At 53.7% G+C, this 20,872-nt stretch overlaps 2 protein-coding genes across 4 annotated transcripts; one reads left to right on the top strand and one right to left on the bottom strand.

Annotated features, from left to right (window-relative positions):
• Nucleotides 1-127: 127 nt before the first annotated feature.
• On the bottom strand, nt 128-2,711 carry C1QL4 (complement C1q like 4; the record flags this gene model as incomplete). Its single annotated transcript, XM_081128870.1, has 2 exons — nt 128-307; nt 2,175-2,711. The coding sequence occupies 2 exons, from the start codon at nt 2,709-2,711 to the stop codon at nt 128-130; spliced, it is 717 nt and encodes a 238-aa protein (XP_080984996.1).
• A 10,723-nt stretch (nt 2,712-13,434) lies between these two features.
• On the top strand, nt 13,435-19,566 carry DNAJC22 (DnaJ heat shock protein family (Hsp40) member C22). 3 transcript variants are annotated; one of them, XM_081128131.1, is made up of 4 exons: nt 13,435-13,715; nt 14,450-15,398; nt 16,317-16,498; nt 17,017-19,104. In XM_081128131.1, exons 2-3 carry the CDS (start codon nt 14,559-14,561, stop codon nt 16,494-16,496), a joined length of 1,020 nt encoding a protein of 339 aa, XP_080984257.1. In that variant the 5' UTR covers nt 13,435-13,715; nt 14,450-14,558; the 3' UTR covers nt 16,497-16,498; nt 17,017-19,104. The 3 variants fall into 3 exon arrangements, with proteins under 3 accessions (XP_080984257.1, XP_080984258.1, XP_080984256.1); XM_081128132.1 differs by lacking the exon at nt 17,017-19,104 and adding an exon at nt 19,548-19,566 and having other exon boundaries at nt 13,511-13,715; XM_081128130.1 differs by lacking the exon at nt 17,017-19,104 and having other exon boundaries at nt 13,511-13,715; nt 16,317-17,005.
• Nucleotides 19,567-20,872: the final 1,306 nt, after the last annotated feature.

Genomic DNA, 20,872 nt, shown 5'->3' with positions numbered 1-20,872 from the left:
AGGCAGGTCCGCCCCCCACCGCCAGGCTCTCAAAGGATGGGGTGGCGCCTTGGATGGAGCCGATTGAAAGTGGGTGAGGAGGGAAGCGAAGACGAAGGGCAAACGAGGGGCGTGGATGGGGCCCGGCTCAGTCCGGGTAGATGATGAAGCCGGAGAAAGTGCTGTACTTGTTGGTGTTCCCGCCGTGCACCTTTCCGCCGTCCAGCTTGATGAAGACTTCGTCGCCCACATCCAGGTGCAGGATGACGCTGTTGCTGGCGTAGTCGTAGTTCTGGTCTGCGTCCTGGGCAATAGCACTGGCCCGGACCTACCGAGAGAGAACAGAACAGCCGCTTCACCCCCTGTGCAGAGCTGGGGTGATGAGAGGGGTCGGCCGAGTAAGTGCAGCTGGGCCTGTGAAGGCAGAGCGAGAGTAGCTGGCTGCAGGCGCTGGGGGGGAAGGAGAGGCCAGGAGATGGCTGAGCTTCTCAGGCACCACCATTCACCAGCTGTGCGACTCAGGCAAGTTTCAGGCCTTCTCTGGTCCTTAATTTGAGCTGTAAGGTGGGAGGTAATTATAGAACCTACCTTCTAATGTTGTTTGGATTAAATGAGTTACTACATGTGAAGTGTGTTAGAAGAGTGTTTGGCTAAATGCTATAAGCCTTTGCTATTATTATCATTTAGAAAATAAAATTAGCCTGTAGGATAATTTCTAAGATTCTGAACCCCCTGTGGCCTCCTAAACTTGCATTCCTATCCCCAAGTGAGAGGTGTGTCCATGAGTATGCAAAGGTGTGGGCCTTAAATGGGAAGGTACAATGATGCATTCTTGCTTTGGGGTGTCCATTTCCCTCCTAGTTCCCTCTGGCACACCAACGTGGGGGTCGCCTTCTGCCCCAACAGGTAGCCCCTCCTCCCCTCTGGTCTCGCTGCTGCTGGTTGCCACCAGCCCCGGCCCCCCGCAACCCCCCTCTTCCTATCCCGAGGGGGCTGGTTATTAACTCATTAATTATTCATCATTATTCTAATCACTATTTACCGTCCTCAGGGCCCGCAGTGCCCGTGCTGTGCAATACTGAGTGGGAGCCTTGCAGCCCTGGCCCCCTTGGAAACCGGCACACTCTAGATACACACTGGCCCCTCCACCCACTCACAGATATCCCCTCCACCTACTCACAGATATCCCGCATAGACCACACACACCTGCTCAGTGACACAAGCAGATAGACACACTCTTTGTTCACACCTTCGTACCACCCTGGCACCCACAGACGCACTCGCATCACCACACTCACACTCCCTTGCACACATGCTCTATCGCACTCCCATACAGACACACACACACTCTAACGCCCTTTCCCTGGGTTCCTGGGGCGGCCCTGCTGGGAGGAGACCCCAATGCAGTGCCTGCAGGTCTTGGAGCAGGTGAGTGCTGTAGCCTAGCAGAACCCAGGTTTCCCACAGCCAGGATGAACAGGCCGATGCATCACTGCATGGTCAATGCCACCCAGTCGCGTGGGCATTCAGAGGTCACCGCTAAGTCCCAACCTTACCCCCAGATGCTAGTGCGGCCCAGGCACCTAATCCAACCCCCACGCCTAAGGCCTCTCACTCCCTCTGTGTGTGTCCGGGTCCTGGAGCTAAATCCTTGGGGCTATTCTCCCAAGCCAAGGAGGCAGTGACTCCAGCTGTGACCACAGGGTCAGGGAGCAGCAGAACCTGGAGGCCGGAGGTTGCCAGGGAGGATGTGCGGCCTACTGGACTAGGCCCCACACCTTCTGCTTTGCCTTTCCTCCTCCAAACCCGTCCTTTGCCTCTTTCCTTCTCCAAATCCGTTCCTCCAAGCAGGCTGGCTGGTCTCTTGAGCTACCAAACCATTTCTCACCTGCGCTTACTGACTCAGTATGAGCTGAGCGGAAGGCCGCCCTAGAATTGGTTCCAGGCCCTGGGACTAGCAATAGAGCTGATGGTAAATGAGCCACTATTTTCCTTCTTTTTTACCTTTTCCTAAAAAATCCAAGCTGAATGCCCCCACACCGGAGCGCCTGCCCCATGTGCACTGCCTGTGACCTGGCAGCCTGGCGTTCCTGGATTCAGCGACGCTGTTTTGGGGAAGGGGATCGGGTTGTGTGATGCAGAGAGATTTAAGAAGCTGCCGGGCGAATCTGGGGCTGGGGGGGGGGGCATCTCACCTGGCCGTTCTTCATCAGGTCAGCCCACATGCTGGTGCCGTCGCCGCCGCGCATGAGCACATGGTAAGCGAAGAAGTAGACACCCGGCATGGGGCAGGTGAACTTGCCGCTGGCCGCCTCGTAAGCGTTGCCCACGTTAGTTACCACGTCGTCGAAGCGCAGCACCTCGTAACCCTCGTGTGGCCGCCGCAGGCCCGCGTAGAAGGCAATGCGAGGCACGTAGCCGGCAGGAGGCGCCACCCCGCCGGGGCCTGGGCCAGGAGGGCCCGGGGGACCTGGCCTGCCGGGCTCTCCGGGTGGCCCCCTGGGACCTGGAGGTCCTGGGGGCCCTCGAAGACCTGCCTTCCCGCGCCGACCTACCTCTCCCTTGGAGCCCGGGGGAAAGGGGGACACGGAGACGGGCGTGCCGTCGGGTCCTGGGCCTCGAGACCCATGCGGGTCGCATACCATGCGACAACGACCCAGCATCTCGTAGTGCGCCGGCCCCCGGGAGCTGTGTACCAGCAGTGGAATAGCCACCAGCAGCAGCAGCACCATGGCCACCCCGACGGCCGCGCCCGCCACGCGCTTGCGGCGGCTCAGACGCGACGCGGCCAGGGCCAGCAGATCTTCCTCACTCTTGGGCGCAATGGTGGCGGAGGCTCGGGGCTCTCCGCGGGCCCGGGAGGCGGTGGCCGGGCTCGCGCCTGGGTCGGGCCAGCCCCGACGGCTGCGCCCAGTCCCCCCCGCCCCTGTGGGCTCCCGCCTCAGCTGTGCGGTTCCCCAAACCTTCCGTCAAGGCGAAGGTCTCGCGTGGGTTGGGCCAGGCGCAGCTCCCGACGGATCAGAGCCCGGGGTCCTCTATTACCCTCCTGTTCAGCCTAATGTTCCCCGGCGCCTGACATCTGCGGCTTCTCGGACGGCTGGTTTCTTACAGGTTTCGGATGCTTGCTCTCTGGACAGCTTCTTTCTCAAGGATGCCGGAGCCTAGGTCCCCAGCTACCCAGACTGATCTCTCGTGGCCGGAGCGGAGACTACTGTCCGCGCTCTGGACGTCCCGGGCTCTGCGCTGAGCGTGGCACCCACTGGGCTCGACCTCCTCGTAGGTTTGCGCTCTGGCTCTCGGCGAGCACTGACCCGCCTTTCTGCCCCACCCGCGGCCCCAGCCCCTGCTGGAGCCCTGGCCCCGCGTGTCTCTCTGGTAGCTCACTCCCTCTCTGCGTCCCTAACCTTCCTCTCCTCGCTCCCAGGGCGGCAGTGCCGGCGGTGTGAGCAGCTGCGCTCCGGGAGCCGCTATAAGCGGCCCGGGGCGGAGCGACCCCTGGCGCCCGGAGCGGGAAGCGCGGGGGCGGGGCAGGCAGCGGCCCCCACCCTCGGACCCCCGCCTCTCGGTGGATGCTGGGCTCTGAGCGATTCTGCAGGGGTTCATTGCTCCCACCTATCCTTACTTTCACCCTGTACCCCGAGTTGGGTGTTCCCAGAGCCCAGAGGAAGCCAGAAATAGCGATGGGATAGAAAGAGGTGGGGATGCACACAGAAGAGACAGGTGGATTCCTGAGCTAAAAAGAGCCACCACCACCACCCCAAAAAAAAGAAAAAAGAAAGAAAAATGGAAATAAAATCCAACAAGCAAACAAACGAAAAAGAAGGGAGAGAAAAAAGAAATTCGCCACCCCAGACCCCTCAGTGCCCCTGACCGAAAATCATATGGTAAAGGGTTCAATGGTACATGTTGGCTTGAACTAGAAAAGGCAAATCTCCAGCCTCGACCCCCAGCACTGGGGAGCGCAGAGCCGCCGGGACAGCGAGGGAGCAAGAGAGAAAACAGACCAGCCTGTGGAAGCCAGCAGGAAACCGACAGGAAAGCAGGAGGGGCGACAGAAATCAAAGAGACAGAAAGCCAGATAGAGACGCAGAGACAGAGACAAAGCTTGGAAAAGAGACTAACTGACAGCCCCAGAGGGGGAGAGGGAGAGACAGAGACGGAGAGAGAGAGACAGGAGCCGAGACAGGTTGACAGATCGAGAGAGAAATGTAAATGGCGCGCTGCAGAGAGACACCCTGGTCCGTGTTCGGACTCCAATGTGACATATCAACTGTGGGGAAGACGCGGGGGCGGGGCGGTTCTTCAGCAGAGAGGTAGGCTCTGGGCCTGTGCATTGTGACAGTGTGCTGCCAGGTGTGGACGTGGCCATGGGGGCCCTGGCCTTGTGTGTCCCTGGGTGAGTGGGATTATTGTGGATTGTTTTGTCCTGGTGTGTGTATGTGTGAGGGCTATTTGAAGGGAGGTTTTGTATTTGTCTTCCTCTTAGCCCTTAAATGTGGGACTCTAAGAATGCCATCTTTCCTATCTCAGGACCGGAGAGTAGAGAGTCTACTGGGGAAGAGAATCAGAAGGCAGCTTGTCCCTTGTCCAGCCCAGCCCAGCCTAATTCCAGCCCTGCCCTAGTCCCAGATTTTGTCCAGCCCTAGGATCTCTGCCACCTTCCTTCCCCTTTCCTCATAGATCTATGATTAGATAGAAACCCAGAGAAGTTGGACCCCCACATAATAAATGTTTGGAGGAGGGGTGTGAAGTTGGTTATACAAATTACCATAACCAAAAATGCAGATTAAGTGCTAAGCATCCTCCTGTGGGAGGTGACTGTGTCTACCATTCCCCATGACCAAGAGGAAACACGCTTTGATAGATCCCTCTCTGTGAGGGGTCAGAGTCCAGAGAAAAAGCTAGGAGCTGCATTCTTCCTTAGCGTCTGGCCCTTCTGGGGGAAATTGCTTGCTTACAGGGACCCCAGGGCCAGAGGCTTGGAGAAGGGGCTCCAGGGCTGGCAAAGTGGGGGTGTTTGAAGACCCTGGAGGTGGACAGCTGCAAAGGGCCTCTTAGACTAGGATAAGCCAGGACCGTAATGTATGGGAATATAGCATGTAAAATGAAGGACACAGGCACAGCAGGGCATGATTATTGGGTGAAGGTGATTTCCTCATTTCTTGTTTACTGTACCCCTTTTCTGCCTCTCCCAGCCCATAATGGTGCAGGGAGGAAGAGGCTGCTGAGGCTGGGCCTGTGTGGAGGGAGGCCCCTAAATGCTTGAAAGGGTTGGAAGAGAAAGAATTGGCAGTCAGTGGGGGAGGGGCCTCCTCCTCCAACCATAAATACAAATTTTATTCAAGGTCTTTGTCGCCATTTGTCTTCCTCGGGGGGCTGAGGGCCATGTCGGGCCCGTGCATGTCTAATTCCAGATCTGCTCCCTCAGGCTGGATGATGGATGGATCAGAGAGGAGAGAGCAGTCCAGGGCTCACATCAGCCTCTCCTGCCTGATCCTCAAGGCCCATCGACCTCAGGTCCTGCCACTCTCCTTCCTCTTCCCCACTCCCTCCATTCACCAGAGGCAATCTTTGTTCAGCCCCACTCCGCACCCCACTCTCCTACTCACCAAAGCCCTCCTTTTGAGCTCCTCACCTCAGCCCTCTTCTCTCTGGAGCTGCCCTCTCCTATCCCCAGCCCAGGCTATGAGCTGCGGTGACCAGCAGGCTGCAGGCGGCAGCGGGCGTGTGTGTGGGGGGAGCAGGCTTGGCTCACAGGGAGCTGAGGGGCCAGCTCCATGAATTTATTCATGTTCTGTTGCTCTTTCCCCACGCTCTGGAATGAAGCTGCCAGCTCACCAGGTCCTTATTGCTTCCCCTGCAGCTGTCACAAGGAGGAATCTGGGTAGGGTCAATGCCAGTCAGTGCTCCTGAGGCCAAAAGCCAAGTGTCTGGGCTCAGGAGGAAATTCTGGGGCCCAGGCTGGGATCTGGGATGATGTACCCAGAGCTCCCCAGGCAGCCAAACTGGGAGGCCCTAGGAAGGTGATATGGTTGGGAAGGGGAGATAGGCAGAGAAGGTTGTGCTATGGGACATAGAAGGGGCAGTGGAGGTGACAAGGCTGATGGGGGAGAGGAAGCCTTTAAAGAGTTCCCTAGGCACAGCCTAGTCTGAATCCTGCCTTAACCTCCAATCTTGACTCTGCACTAACCCTGACCCTAACCCCAAATTATACACTTGACTCCTCTCCAATCCTAATAGGAACCTTAACTCCATAGCCTTACCCTAAATGGAACCCCTCCCCGCAGGTCCTGTCCTGGAACCCAAGGTTCTCTCATGAATTTTCCCCAGGGCTTACAGCCAGGTGTGCTTCAGAGTTCTGAGGACCAGACTTTTGATTAGCATGTGATTAGCATTTGATTTGCATGTAATATATGTCTTCTACTCTGTGGAAGTTTTCATGTTAAAATTTTATGAAGTCTAGCAGAAAGGTCCTGGCTTCTTGAAGACTCTCTCTTTTTGTTCTTTCTCCCACACCGCTTATCACTGATCCCAATGCCCTAAGGGGAAATAAAAGGGGTAAGGAGATGAGCAATATAGGGCTCATGGGAGGGAAGATTCTGGCAGTGTGATCTGTTCCTGTCATTTTTGGTGTAACCTCCACAAGCCTCAGTTTCCTCATCTGTAAGAGGAGAGGAACCAGCTGGCTGGTGTTACATTAAGATTTAAGGAGGCACTTTTTTCCTTGCACTCTTTCCTTCCCCAATTTTTAGAGTCATTCATGGTGTGATTCTCCTTCCTCCCCACCCCATACATTCTGATTTTCAGCTCCCACATCTAAGATGACATAGGATTGGAAGCAGCCTGGGTTGCCTGGTACCAGATTCTTGATATGAAGAGAAAGAAACATAGTCCACTTGATGGCATGGAAAGGGAAATAGCATTATTGGGTGTTTACTGTATGCTAGGGCTTTTACATGCAAGTTCTTACTGCACCCTCACAGCACCCTGAGAGGTGGATATAGTGTCTCCATTTTACAGATAAGGAAATGGTCCCAGAAAGGGAAAATGGCTTGTCCTAGATCACCCTGAAAGTGGCAGCTCTGAAACTAGAGTTCTAATCTCCTGGCTTCCTTGGAGAAGAGAAAAGGCACCTGACGCAATGGAAGGGTGAGAGAAGCAAGACAGGAGTGTGGCGTGAGGTTTGAACTCCTGTCAAAGGGGAGACCTGTGTGTGAAGCCAGCAGGGTAGGTACCTGGCTCAGGGTAGCCCCCATCTCCAATCACCAGCGCTATGGAGACTAACACCCAGGGGGTGTTCAATTTCTAGTTAACAGATGTCGGTGGACGTTAGCTGCAGAGAAGAGCTGTTCCGAGGGAAGAAAAAAGAGGTAGGTAGAAGGAAACGAAGCGAAACTGAGGGAAATGTGCTCAAGAGGTGACAGGGAGGAGAGCTGGTCAAGAGGGCTGAGGATGGCTCTCCTCCCACCACCAGGAGGAAAGCAGCCAGGATCCTAAAGCCTGCATGCACTTTGCCCCCTTGCACAAAGGGTCGGCAGGCCTCGGCCGCCGGGGAGAGGGCGCGGGCACCGCGCGGCCTAGGGCTTCCACTCCTCTGCCGCAGGAGCCCCGGGAACCGCAGCTCCCGCAGCCTTGGGTTCGGAGCACCGGGCAGAGGACGCGCTCTTGGCTCCACAGGGATTGCGTCCGAGGTGTCTGTCAGACCACAGCCTGCTAGCTTCCGCAGCCCTTGACCCCTGGTCAGGCGCAGCTCCTAGCCCTGACCTTCCTCTCCACCTCCCTTTCGACCCCCTCGTCCCCACCGTCCCCCGGTTCCAGCCTCCAGGTAATGCAATGAGGCGAGCGGCTGCACAGACAGCTGTCAGACCCCTCATTTCTCCGCCGGGATATGGGATCCCGCGCTGGGAGACCGACAGGTGAGCAGAGGAGGGGTGGTGCAGGGAGCCGAGGGAGGGGTGCTGGCTGGTGAGGCCCGGGAGCCCAGGAGGCAGCACCGCGCTCAAAGCCCCGAGGGCCCGGCTAAGCGACGTCGGCCCTAGGTGCTCTTCCTGCCCAGGGCCCCTAGCTTTTTCCTCTCCAACCAGCAGGAGACTTAACGAGCCCCACACCCACCGCGCCCGCGCCCGGGGCTCCGGGTCCTGCACCCCCGGCCAGCCTGGCTCGTTTGTGCGCCTCGCGTAGCGGCTCTGCGCCGGCGGGCGCGGCCCGGTGCTTCTCCCACCTCCTTCCATCCCTTCCTTCTGGCTCCCCCGCCTTCCCGCGCTCCCTCCCCGGCGGCCGCGGCCTTTATTAGGGATTCCGCGGCTGTCGGTCCCACCATCCATCCTGTCCGCCGGCAATTAGGCGGCCAGACAAAGAGCAGCTTCGGATGGATGAGGGTCCCGGCGGATCGGAAATGTGAAGGGTCAGCGCTGCCGCCCGCGGCGCACCCCGCTCCCCTCTCTGCATAATCGCCGGCCGCCCGTCACTCAGCCGGCCGCCGGGGGAGCTCCGGGGCGCGGGCTGGGGAGAGGGCGGGGCTCGGAGTGCAGCCCAGGCGCTCGGGGCCGGAGGACCAGCCACAGGGCGCCTCCTGCGGGAGAACTTAGGGCTGCGGCAGACCCGAGGCGCCGAGGGAAGAGAGGGTAGGATCCGGCCCCGGGGGGTCCCTGAAGGCGGGCTGGGGAAAGGCTGCCTGGGGGCTTCCAGTGAGGAAGCCGGGACTGTAACTGCGGGAGACGAGAGGCCGGGGGCCCAGACGCCCACTGCTGGGAGTCTGGGGGACCGAAGGCTTAGGGTCTCCGGTCTGTATAAGTGGAACTGCGCCCAGTAAGAGCCGCCTTAGGGAAACTGAGGATCCATAGCCTGGTGCGCCTCTGTCGGAACAGAATGTTACTACTCTCCTATCCCCCATCTCTTAAGTGAAATCCAACCCATTCCCATCAAATCCGGAAAAGCTCCAGGGCTGAGCGAGCCCGGATGGAACCGCGAGGAAGTTCAAGGAGTGTGGGTTTTTGCTGCGGATTCTTTGGCACTGCCTTCCAGCTGACAAATCAACATCTCAATCTGACAATTAGTGGTCGAGGTGGGGGGAGAGGGGCTCTCGCCGCCAGGACCGCTTAACCCTCCCAGCGAGCCGCAGAGAGGTGGGCGGTGCTGGCAGTGATGAACGACTCCAGGGGGGGGCCCGGGGCCCCGAGCGCGCATTCATTACTCGACTGACAGGCGGGCGGCGGGCCTGGCGGGCCTGGCGGGCCGCGCGGGTGGACGTGCTGGGAAGAGACCTGTGGCAGGAGGGAGCGTAAGGGCGGCGTTTAACAGCTCCACCGCCTGGTCAGCTCCCTGCTCTTCGCCTCGACCCTGGTACTTGACTTCCTCGAGCTTGGCCTCTCAGCTGTTGGGGCTGGCCCTGGCTGCAGAATTTGGGGAGCGGGGACAGGGGACCTAAGCCCTCTCTTCAGGTTAGGCGATTTAAAGATCTGAGATGCCAAGAAAGGGTGTAGACAGGCCTTAGGACTAGGAGCTTTGGCCTGACCTGGGAGGAACTGTGCGTGTCTGCACGCAAGCACAGAGGTGGGGTGTGACAGGGACTGATGGGTGTGGATCCCGCCTGGGGGGCAGTGACTGTGTGTGTCAGTGTTAGGATGTGCCGGCCTGATTTTGTCAGTGGAGGTGTGAGCTGGGAGTGTCTGAGGATGAGCTCCCTGCCCGTCTGCCCCCCCCGCCCCCCACAGACACACTCGCTGTCAGCTCTGTCTTCAGTTCTGTAGGAAATGGCAGTGTGCTCAGTGACAGCTGGGTGTGCTGCTGGGGGTGGGGAGATAGGTGTTCCCGGTGAGGATGCTGGTCTGGACAACTACTCCCTTCCACCACCTCCACCCCAAACATCACCCTTTTCCCAAGCTTCCTGAAAGTAGTGGGTATTTTCCCTCCAACAGAGACCCAGTTGCTGAGTCCTGGGGGAGGAAGTGGTTACTATCCGTATTCTATAGTCCACGCACAGTCTCCATCACACACACAGTCTCTAATATAAGCAGATGTGATCTCTACCCACCCGGCTTCCCCACGCCTGTGGTGATAAGAGAGGAAGGTGGATCTCAGGAAGGGAAGAGGCAGGCCACCAGACCTCCAGGAGAGCCGCCTCTTTGGGGCCCAGCCTAGCGGCCCCTGGGACTCTTACCTCTTGGATCTCAGGTCCAGTCACTGGCTGGCGCCTTGGGAGGATAATGCTAGTCATAGTCTAATAACTCTCATCACCCGACTTTGTCTCCACTCTCCTCCCCACTCTCAAACACAAACAGGATGATCCTTCTCTTCAGCTCCGAATCTCCTGGGTCTACAGGGCAGAGATTTGGGGTGATTCGGAATCTCTGGTCCCCCGTTTGTTCAGTGTGTTTCTCAGCCACCTTCCCTTTGCCTTGCTCTCCCTCAGATCGAGGGTGTCTCTTGGACCCTCTATGTCTTTGTTCCCAAAATCCTCCTCCTTTTATCGGCATCTCTCCACATTTAGGGATCTTTCCAAATTTGTCTCCCCACATTTGGGGGTCTCTCTATGTTCCTCTGGGGCTTCTCCCTCTGGGAATACCCCAAGGCAGCAGTGAGGCCCATTGGAGTGAAGAGAGGGACAGGGCTTCCTTCCCGCTCCCATCCAGGGGCGACTGCAACCCAAAGGTGGCCAGGCAGCGGCGGGGCGCGGCCAGGTCGCTTCTCATTCAGGGCACAGGCGCCAGGTCGATGCCCCGCTGTCCACCCCCCTCCAGGCCGCCCTTCTCCAGGCCCTCGCCCCCTCCGCACTCCTGGAAAAGGCAAATTTGACATTTTTAAATCCCGAGCCTTAGAGGGATCGATGCGGCCCGGGGGCCCCGCCCGGGGTCGATATTCCTGATTGGGAAGCGGCCGAGGCGCGGAGCCGGGTGTAAATCACGCGGGCTGGGGGAGGGGCTCGGGGAGCCAGCCGCGCCCCAGGCACGTGGAGTCAGGCAGGGTCCCGGCCTTGGGGGAAGGGGAACCCCAGGGCGCTGAAAGGACCGACCTCAGCGACCCCGACACAACCCCGCCCAGGGCTCCCCTCCCCCCTCCCCCCCCCAGCTCTGCCAACTCTGCGGGCCGGCTCCCGTCTCGCTTCAGCGGCCGCTACCCTCCGTTGCCCCTGCGGCCGCCAGGGAGGCCGGTGCCGGAGCCAGCCATGCGGCGGCTCCTCTGCGGCCGCTCCCGCGGGGCCTGGGCTTCGGCGGCGGCTGTCACGAAGCCGACAGGCAGGCCAGGCCGGGCAGGGGCGGGTGGCGGGGGAGAGTTGCTGGAGGTTGGGGGGGGGGGCTGGCGCGGATCTGGCGCACAGTGGGCGCGCAACAGATGTTTGTGGAATTGAGGGACTGCAAAGCGGCTTGGAGCACCGAGGGGGGGGGAGCCCCGGGCTGCAGGGAGGGGCCGGGAGTGGGAGTCCAGCTATTCTGAGGGGCTGAGCTGGGACAGACGCCTCCCTCCCTGTGACCCGGGTAGTGAAGAACAAAAAAGAATGGGGTGAGCAGGGAGGTTTAGGCCCCAACCTACAACTGCCTCCACCGCCCCTGCCCCGAATCATCGCAGTTCTCTGTTAGGGAAACCGAGGCACCGCGTGTGAGAGAGACCAGGAAGGTTAAAAGCAGGATCAGCGACGGGGCTGGGGCAGCAGCCAGATTTACCGGGTGGGCCTCTGAGTTCACCTGCCTGCCCCGGGTCCGCTTCTTGGTAAATACACCCCCACACCCCCGGCGCAGCTCAGACCCTCGCTGCCACTTCAGCTTGTCGAATCCCCCCACTTCCCACCCCGCGCCAGTTTATAGAACAATTTGGGGAAAACAATCCGGGCCGAGTGACGGCCCCGTAATTGTGACAAAGTGAGTGCGGGCGACTGGAGAGAGCGCTGGGGCGGGAGCGCGGCGGGCCGAGGTGCAGGCAATCGCGCTCCCGCCCGCCCCGCCGCCCTCTCGTTCTCATTCCGGTCACCTCCCATCCCTCTCCTTGACTCTTCTCCAATTCTTCTTCTCCCGGCCCCCGGCGCCTCCCTCCGCTTGTTCCTCCATCGCTCTTCCCTTTCCTCTAGGTAACGGCTCTTCTCCCGCCCCCGCCGCGCTGCAGCCCCTCCCCCGGTGCTTTTCCCCTGTCTCTTCTCCCTCTCTCCTCCGCCCTCCACTCGTTTCTCCATCTTTTCCTTGCGCTCAGGTCGCCCTGGGGCCCCTGGCTTCCAGCGCGCAATCCCCAGTCCTAGCTCCTGAGCTCCAGCCCTACGCCTCCTCCCGGGGAGGCCAGCGCAGCGCCGCGCTCCTGGGTTCCCCGCGGCGCTCAGGGCCCGCGCTGCCCGCCCCTTCCCTCCCCCGCCGCCCGCCGCCTTCTCCGCCCCTCTCCCTGCGCCCGGAGCTAGTTTGTTTGTGCAGCGGCGGCCGCTGCCGCCGGAGCTGTTTGCCCAGCTTAGCGCGCTGTCGCGCGGCGCGGGCCCAATTAAGTCTCATTCATTATTCAGCGCCCGGGTCCGCCCCCACCCCCAGCTGGCTGCAACCGAGGCGCTTGGGGGCCCCTCCCAGCCCTCGCCGCCTAACGCGCTCTAAGGCTCTATGGAGCGCTGTCTTCCTTCCCGCTGCCGGGGTAAGGACTGAGGGGGCTGGGAGTGTGGAGGAAACAGAAACACTGCCAACTGTAGGGAGGCGACCAGGCTAAGGCTCACCAGGCCCAGCCCACCCCCCAGTCGCGGCTGGGAGACCTTGGAGAGCCAAGCCTTTTCTGTACAGACGAGGAAACAGTCCCCAGGAGCGGCGTGACTTGGCCAAGGTCACACAGCAAAGCCAGGGTTGGAGCCCAGGATACTAAAGTGAAGGCATCTTTCATCCCAGCTCCATCACAGCATCGAGGCGAGGCGGGAGGAAGGCAGACTACGCTCGGGCTGCGGCCTTGCTCTCCTGGTGGGATGCCCCTCACCCCCTGTCCCTTTTTGCCACTGGTTCTCCCTTCTGCCATAGCTGCCGGGATACAGCCGACTTGGGCTCCTGCTTGATCGAGAGGTTCTTCAGGCCTCAGGCTCAGGTCCAGATGTAGTTCCCCCTGACCGGCACGCCTGGAACGCGGCAGTGAGGCAAACTCAGGGGTGTGTGTGTTTGTGTGTGTGTGTGTGTGTGTGTGTGTGTGTGTGTGTGTGTGTGTGTGGTGGGGGTCCCTCTGTGTAGCCTGTCCGTGGATGTCTCTGCCTTAGAGGAATTGGAAGTGGAGCCATCCACGGCAGTCTTGAAGGACTGGTAGAGAGAAGAGAGTGCAGCCTGCAGTGATGGGGAAGCCACCCTCCTGCTTGTGGGGGTGGAAAGGGGCGATCAAGGGCCTATTTTTGCATTTATAGGGGGACTGCCCAGAGTAGTTTTGCCGGGGCAACTGGACAAGGTGAGTGCGGGGACCCGCCGGGCCCTTACCTGGCCGGCAGCGCCACCTGGCGGCCGCGGTGCCGGAGCGCTCGGCCGGGAGCGGGACGCTCCGCCCGCCCCTGGAGCCTGGGGGGCTGGATACGCCCAGAAAACCATAAACCGATTTTACCCGAGAGGGCGGGCGAGAGGAGCTCGAGGCTGACAGGTGATCTAGAGGGGGCCGGGGAGGACCTCGGGGAGGGGCCTGGCCCCAACGACCCGACTTCCGTGACACAGCAAACGCAGAAAGACAAAGTCCACTTGGATGGAAGTGGGAGCGCAGAGAGGGGCCATTTTGACTCCGGTGCGACGCGCGGGGAGCCGGGGTCCCAGGTACGGCCGCTCGTCCCGGGGCCAGCGGGGACTGGCTGGTGGTCAGGAGTCACGCTCTCGGCGGAGGGCAGAGACTGGCAGGCACACTCTGGCATGTGGTTTGCTATTGTGGGGACTTATGGCTGCTTTGGAGAGACTTTCCGAGTCGGCCCTGGCAGGAGGTGGTTGAATTGCGGGGTGCCAGGGTCTAGGTCAAAATGTAGTTTTCCGGAGCTGTGTAAGTGGAGGGAATTCAGGACCTTTTTCAAGTTGGGCTGTGGGAAGATGCCATGGCCTGGAGAGCTAGGGAGGCTGGAGAAGGGCTAGAACCTTGGCCAAGGTTCTGAGGGCCGCCACAGTCGGAGTTGAATTGGGGGACAGGGACTTTCCAAATGCGTAGGAGCTTTAGGAGGACACCCTGTTCACACCTAGTCACGCCACTCCCCACTGAGTAATTCCCAGGTCAGGGATCAGGGGAGGTCTACAATTTAAGCTGCTGATTTGTTTTGTTTTGTTTTGTTTTTGTACCTGTGTTGAATCCTCAGTTACTCAACTGAAAGCATTTAAAACATTCTTCTTTCCTAAATTTGAAGTCGCTATGGTTGTAAAAAACAGACATGAGGCGCTAAAGCAAAGGGTTTGGAAGAACCAGCATTTCAGGGACACTCTGGAAGATCTGGACTCTTATTGGAAGAAGTGGTTACTGTGTTGGGACCTGGGTATAGTCTTACGGCTGCTTTTTTTCCATCTCCTAGGGTCTAAGGATAACTCTGTGGCCATGATTCTCACAGAGGACCCCAGATTTCTGCATTCTGAGCAATGTCGTGTGCCGCTGGACTTGTTCTGAGACCCTTTTCCTAAAGGATGGCCAAGGGGCTCCTGATGACCTATGTCCTCTGGGCTATCGGGGGCCCTGCTGGGCTCCACCACCTGTACCTGGGCAGGGACAGCCATGCACTGCTCTGGATGCTTACCCTGGGAGGGGGTGGGCTGGGCTGGCTCTGGGAGTTCTGGAAGCTCCCAAGCTTTGTAGCTCAGGCCAACAGAGCCCAAGGACAGAGGCAGAGTTCAGGAGGGGGGATACCCCCTCTGAGTCCAATTCGCTTTGCTGCCCAGATAATAGTGGGCATCTATTTTGGCCTTGTGGCTCTCATTAGCCTTTCCTTCATGGCCAGCTTCTATATTGTGGGCCTCCCACTGGCAGTTGGCTTAGGAGTCTTGCTGGTGGCTGCTGTTGGCAACCAGACCTCAGACTTTAAGAACACTCTAGGGGTGGCATTTCTTACTTCCCCTGTCTTCTATGGCCGCCCCATAGCTATTCTGCCCATCAGTTTGGCGGCCAGCATCACAGCCCAGAAGCATCGCCGCTACAAAGCTTCAGTTGGGTCAGAGACACTCGGTGTGCGGCTCTACCGCCTGGGCTTAGCTTACCTTGCTTTCACGGGCCCGATAGCATACAGCGCCCTCTGCAACACAGCTGCCACCCTCAACTATGTGGCAGAGATCCTTGGCTCCTTCTTGAGTTGGTTCAACTTCTTCCCCCTCCTTGGCCACCTCATGGAGTCTGTCCTCCTTCTGCCTTACCGTGTCTGGAAGCTGCTGGTGGTGGATCTTGGCTTCAGCAGTGGCCATTTCCAGGAATGGGAGAAGCTCTATGAGTTTGTTCACAGTTTTCAGGATGAGAAGCGTCAGCTGGCTTACCAGGTAAGGTTTTCTTCCCTCTCATTCCTATCTGGGAGTTAGGCTAAGCCTTATTGGAACCCGTGCCCCTTATGTGGAAGCCTTGTTTTCATGTCTGCTGGGTCAGGCCTCAGAAGGGTGTCCTGGCTTCTTTGGGTTTCTCTGTGCAATGGGTGAAGGCGCAGAGGCTCTAATAGTGAGTGGGGGAAAATATATGTATTATTTACTTTTTATTGAGGCATAACATATATAAAGTATACTAATTTTATGTATATACCCATATAACCACCACTCAAATCAAGGTATGGAATATTTCCATCTCTACTAGAACATTCCCTCATGCCCCTTCCCAAGCTATATTTTCCTCAGAGGTAACATCTATTCTGACTTCTGTTACCATAGATTAGTTTTGCCCATTCTTGAACCTCATATAAATGAATCATTCAGTATGTGCTCTTTTGTGTCTGCTTTCATTCAACATTATGTCTGTGAGATTTATTCATACTGTTGCACACAATTGTAAATTGCTTGTTTTCTTGTATAGTATCCCATTATATGAATATACCAGAATTTATGTATCCACTCTATTGTTAATGAACATTTGATTTCCGGTATGGGACTATTCTGAATAAAGCTGCTATGAACATTCTTGTACATGTCTTTGGTAGACATACATGCTTATTTCTCTTGCAAGGAGATCTTGTCAGGTATGTGAAGTTGGAAAATGGGCAGCTGTGATTAAAGGCAAATTCTGGTTCTTGCCATGAGATCCAGAACTTGTCCTTGTTTCAAAAGGCTGGAATTCTAATGTGAGGCTCTAGGCCATTTTCACGGTCAAGTAGGAGCCAATCCCAGAGATATCAAAACCTGATTTAAGAAGGGAGCAGAGAAAGGCCCAATTGCCCTGTGGGATTCTAATTTATCAGCTTCTGTTTCCCTAAGGTTTTAGGTCTCTTAGAGGGGGCAACAAATGAAGAAGTACATCAGAGATACCGGGAACTAGTGAAGATCTGGCACCCTGACCACAACCGGCAGCAGACAGAAGAGGCTCAGAGGCACTTCCTGGAGATCCAGGCTGCATATGAAGTCCTGAGTCAGCCCAGGAAGCCCAGGGGATTCTAGAGGTGAGAAGAAAACTTCCCTTCGAGGATGGACTCTTCCTGGCAGAGCTGGGCAGGGTGTCACAGCTCAGCTTTGCCCACAGGGGGCACCCAACAGCATTAAAGAAACTGCTTGTAGTGGAGATGAGAAAACCTTAAAGGGGTGAGAAAGCTATTGTGGTGGAAGAATGTATTTATGTATTGAATTTCTGAGTTCTTGGCTATTGTATTCCTGACTATTTTTTCTTCAAACTATACAGTGAAATGAAAGACATTATAAAACCAATAAAATATCTGTTAGAGAATATACCACCTTATCCCACCCCTGGTACATTGATGAGTGAAGGAGGAAGGTTATTTAACTTTTTCTTTTTTAATGTGCAAAGCACTGGATTAGGAGATTGGAGGAAAAATATGAAGGTTCTAATATTTCACAAGTTATCCTGTGACAAAAGCGATTAGATCTATTCTGTGGATTATTAAGAGGTAAGACTGATGTTAAATTTCAAAATTTCAGAAAAATATTTCAATTCCATTTATAGAACTTTCTAGGAGCTGCACTTTCCCCAAGAAGGAACAAGCTGCTGAGGAGGAGGGGATATTCCCCTATCACAGACTCTTCTGCCTGGAGTATTGTGGAGAGTTCATGGGTGGTTGGACTGGCTGACTTCTCAGGTCTTCCCCAAATTTAAGATCTGATTCAGAGCTACAACACCTTGCTCTCTGGGAGCTTACAGTCTGGCGGGGGATAATCACACAGGTACACAGATATCAAAGTCCACTTCGTTCAGTGTTTTGAACTAAGTGTCATAAGAGGTGTAAATAGAGTGCATTGGGATATTAGACAAGAGACAGATGACACTGTTTTAAGAGAACTCACAGAAAAATTCATGATCTTATATCTCATATGCCTTTATGGGGACTTTGAAGAAACCCTACGGAACCAGCAGCTTGAGCATCTTAAAGGAGCCTTACTTAATTCCCAAGTTACTAACCAAGTGTGGAAGAAACAGTCCAGGATGCAAAGGAAGACTGGAGACCAGGCACAGGATGTTAAAATGATATACTTTTACTCCAGCTGTCTTCTTCTTTTTTATGTGTGTGTATCTTTCACACTCTTTCTTTCTTTTTTCCTGGAAGTTAACTCTGAGCAGTATATATATGTATTAAAGTATGCAAAAAAACCCCCCCCAAACCTCTGGAAAAACCCCCAACTCTTTTTTTCTGGAAGTTAACTCTGAACAGTATATATGTATATATGTATACTGTTCAGAGTTAAAAAGTAGAATTTAAAAAGAATTATTTTGGCTAGTATTCTCTACAAATTAAAAAAGAAAGTCCAATCAATTGAGAGGAGTGAAATTTGTAGACTTCTTTTCTTTGCATTCATATATAAAATACTTTAATTTTTTTGCCAATGAATTTATATATCATGATTTCAAATTAACTTTCACACCTTTTTAAAGTTGCCAAAAATTATACACATTTCCTTTGAAAAACACAGTTTGTCAAATTATCACATGGAGTTTTAATGAGGCATTTTCATGAGCTATTAATTGGTAACTTAACGTGATATGTAGTACTACATCTACAAAATGTAAATATATGTATATTTTAAAATATGTTTTTATTGATTTTAGAGAGAGAAGAAGGGAGAGGGATAGAGAGAGAGAAACATGGATTGACTGCCTCCTGCATGCCCCTTACTGGGGATTGAGTCTGAAACCCTCAACACGGGTATGTGACCTGACCTGGAATTGATCCTGTGACCTCTTGATTCATGGGTCGATGCTCAGCAATTGAGCCACACTGACTGGGCAAAAGTGTAAATATATTAAAAAATAATCTATGAGGTAAAAGAGGCAAAAGAGTGATTAGGGTCTTTACTTGATTTAGAAAATTATTTTAATGTCCTCAAATTTTGTTTTTGTTACAAAAATATGAGTATATTTTAATTTACTCAAATGGGAGTAAATACTAATATAGGGTCAAACAGAATGGCATTTTAAATGATTGATAATTCAGGAAAAGATTATAACAATTTATACTTTCACTAGCAGTGTAAGAAAGTGGACTTCTCTTTGTAACTGGCATGGACTGTTAATCACTCTTTTAAATTTTTGTCAAGATGATGGGTGAGCAATAGTATTTGCTTACTCTAATTTGCCTTTCCCTGACTCCTAGGGAAGTTTGTCGTCAGTGAATTGCCTGGTCTTATCATCTGCCTATTTGTTTTGTTTTTAAATAAATGTGATCCAGTTTGTCTTTATGAAATCTATTTTGTTTTCCTTGCTTGGTAGAAACCTTAACCATTTGTCTTATTATAGATATTTTCCCCTAATCTATAACTTGTCTTTTGTTTGAACATGGGTTTTAGGGTCAGGAGGATTAGGATTTGAATCTGGTTCCATGATTTTTAGCAATGTGATCGTGGGTTTCTTTCGCCTTAGTTTCCTCTAAAATTGAGGTAATATTATGTACTTTTAAAGGGTTGCTGTTGGAAAAAAGATAGCATATGTAGAATGAGCAAATATAACCAGTAGCTCCCTTTCCCCTTTCTAGCCTATGTAAAGAAATAGGGCTGGCATATTTAATGAGTTAACTGGTGTAGAATAAAGGTTCTACCTGTCAGGCCGAATTTTCTGAGAGTTTATTTTGTATTTTTTACAAAATTTTCTTTTGGCTTCCTGTAAATCACTGTGTGAATGCTTGCAAATCATGGTTAGAAAGAATTGAATAGGAATGCTGGATTGTGTTGTGGTGGTAGGGTTACAAGTGGCCCCTCTCCCCCCTCTCTCTTTTCTAGATGCTCTCTCGTTTTATAATTAAGAAAATTCCAGCGTTTCTTAGCTGTTTATGGGGAACCAGTGAAGTAGTTTGGGTTTGGAGGTGGTTATAGTTTTAAAATGGGGCAGAGCTTGTCTGAGCTAGCTGTGATGGCAGAAGGCCTCAGAATGAGACAACTCCGAGGGTACGATGAATTTCATGGGAAGAAGATGGGGAACTGCTTGTAAGGTGGCCCTTTTCCCCTGCAGAATCTCCTTACACAATTCTCTTGTCATTTCTTTGGCAGATTCATTTCAATTAGGGAGGCTGTTCCTTGATATTTGGAGTCTCAATCGTTCCATGCAGAAAAGCAGAGGTATTTATAGTATTTTATGAAGTGCTACACTATGGGTGGTCTGCTGCCCAACTCGTACCCCCATCCCATTGGTCGCTTTTTTGTTTGTTTTTTTGGTTAATCCTCCTTCTTGTCCTGTCTTTGAGCAGATACTGAAATTGAGTCCTTGCCAGAATTAGACTAGCCACCCACCCCCTGAGGACATCTGTTCATATATCTAATAGCCAATGGTGTAGCCCAGCCTTTTTTTTTTTTTAAGGATAACAGTAACCTTTTTTTTTTTAAATCCTCCCCTGAGGATATTTTTTCCATTGCTTTTCAGAGAGAGTGGAAAGGGGAGAGAGAGAAAGAGAGAGAGGGAGAGAAACACACCAACTATGAGAGACACACACCAATTGGTTCCCTCCGGCACATGCCCCAACCAGTGTCGGGGATTGAGCCTGCAATCGAGGTATGTGCCCTTGGCTGGAATGGAACCTGGGACCCTTCAGCCTGAGGCTCTAACCACTGAGCAAAATTGGTTGGGGCAAAATTCACCCTTTTAAAGTATACAATTTAGTGGGTTTTAGTATATTCATAAGGTTGTGCAAACATCAACACTATCTAATTCCAGAACGTTTTTACCATCACAAAAAGAAACCCCATACCCATTAGCAATCAGTCTCCATTCTCTCTTTCCCCCAGCTCTGGGCAAGTACTAATCTACTTTCTGTCTCTATAGATTTGCCTACATTGAACATTTTATATAAACAGAATCATACAACATCTCCTTTTCTGTCTGGCTTCTTTCTCTTATAATGTTTTCAAGATTCATCTATGTTGTAGCATGCATTATCACTTTTTTTCCCCCAAATAACATAGCATCATATTTTAATGCTGTATAATATTCCCTTTTTTGGGAGACATTTAGGCTATTAATATATATTTTTGTTATAAAGAATGCTACATCGATACCTTTATGCTTCTAATTCATCTATTCTCTTGAATTATTTCAGAATAAATTCCCATGGGTGGGATTACTGGGTCAAAAGGTATGAACATTTTTATGGCTCTTGTCAATATTGCTCTTAAATTGTGGTGCCAAGAACTAAATGCAATTCTCAGATGTGTATAGACAGAACAGGGTACTGTGGGGTTATTAAGTTCTCAAGGTCTGGACAATATATCATTCTTTAAATCAAGCAGCCTAAGAATTTATTAGCTTTTTTTGTTGTTGCTTATTGAGCTTATAGCCAATAAGGCCCTTAGATATTTTCCTAGGCACTGTGTCTTAAAGC

This window comes from Miniopterus schreibersii, assembly GCF_964146895.1.
Source record: "Miniopterus schreibersii genome assembly, chromosome: 2".
Lineage (NCBI taxonomy): Eukaryota > Metazoa > Chordata > Mammalia > Chiroptera > Miniopteridae > Miniopterus > Miniopterus schreibersii.
The sequence above is the reverse complement of the archived record's forward strand: the minus strand, read 5'-3'. Positions and strand labels throughout refer to the sequence as shown.

Excerpts from the sequence above, each read along its gene's own strand:
- DNAJC22 (XM_081128132.1), top strand. The coding sequence starts at position 14,559 with ATGGCCAAGGGGCTCCTGATGACCTATGTCCTCTGGGCTATCGGGGGC. Across the intron at positions 15,399-16,316 it reads AGCGTCAGCTGGCTTACCAG|GTTTTAGGTCTCTTAGAGGG; the intron begins GTAAGGTTTTCT and ends TGTTTCCCTAAG.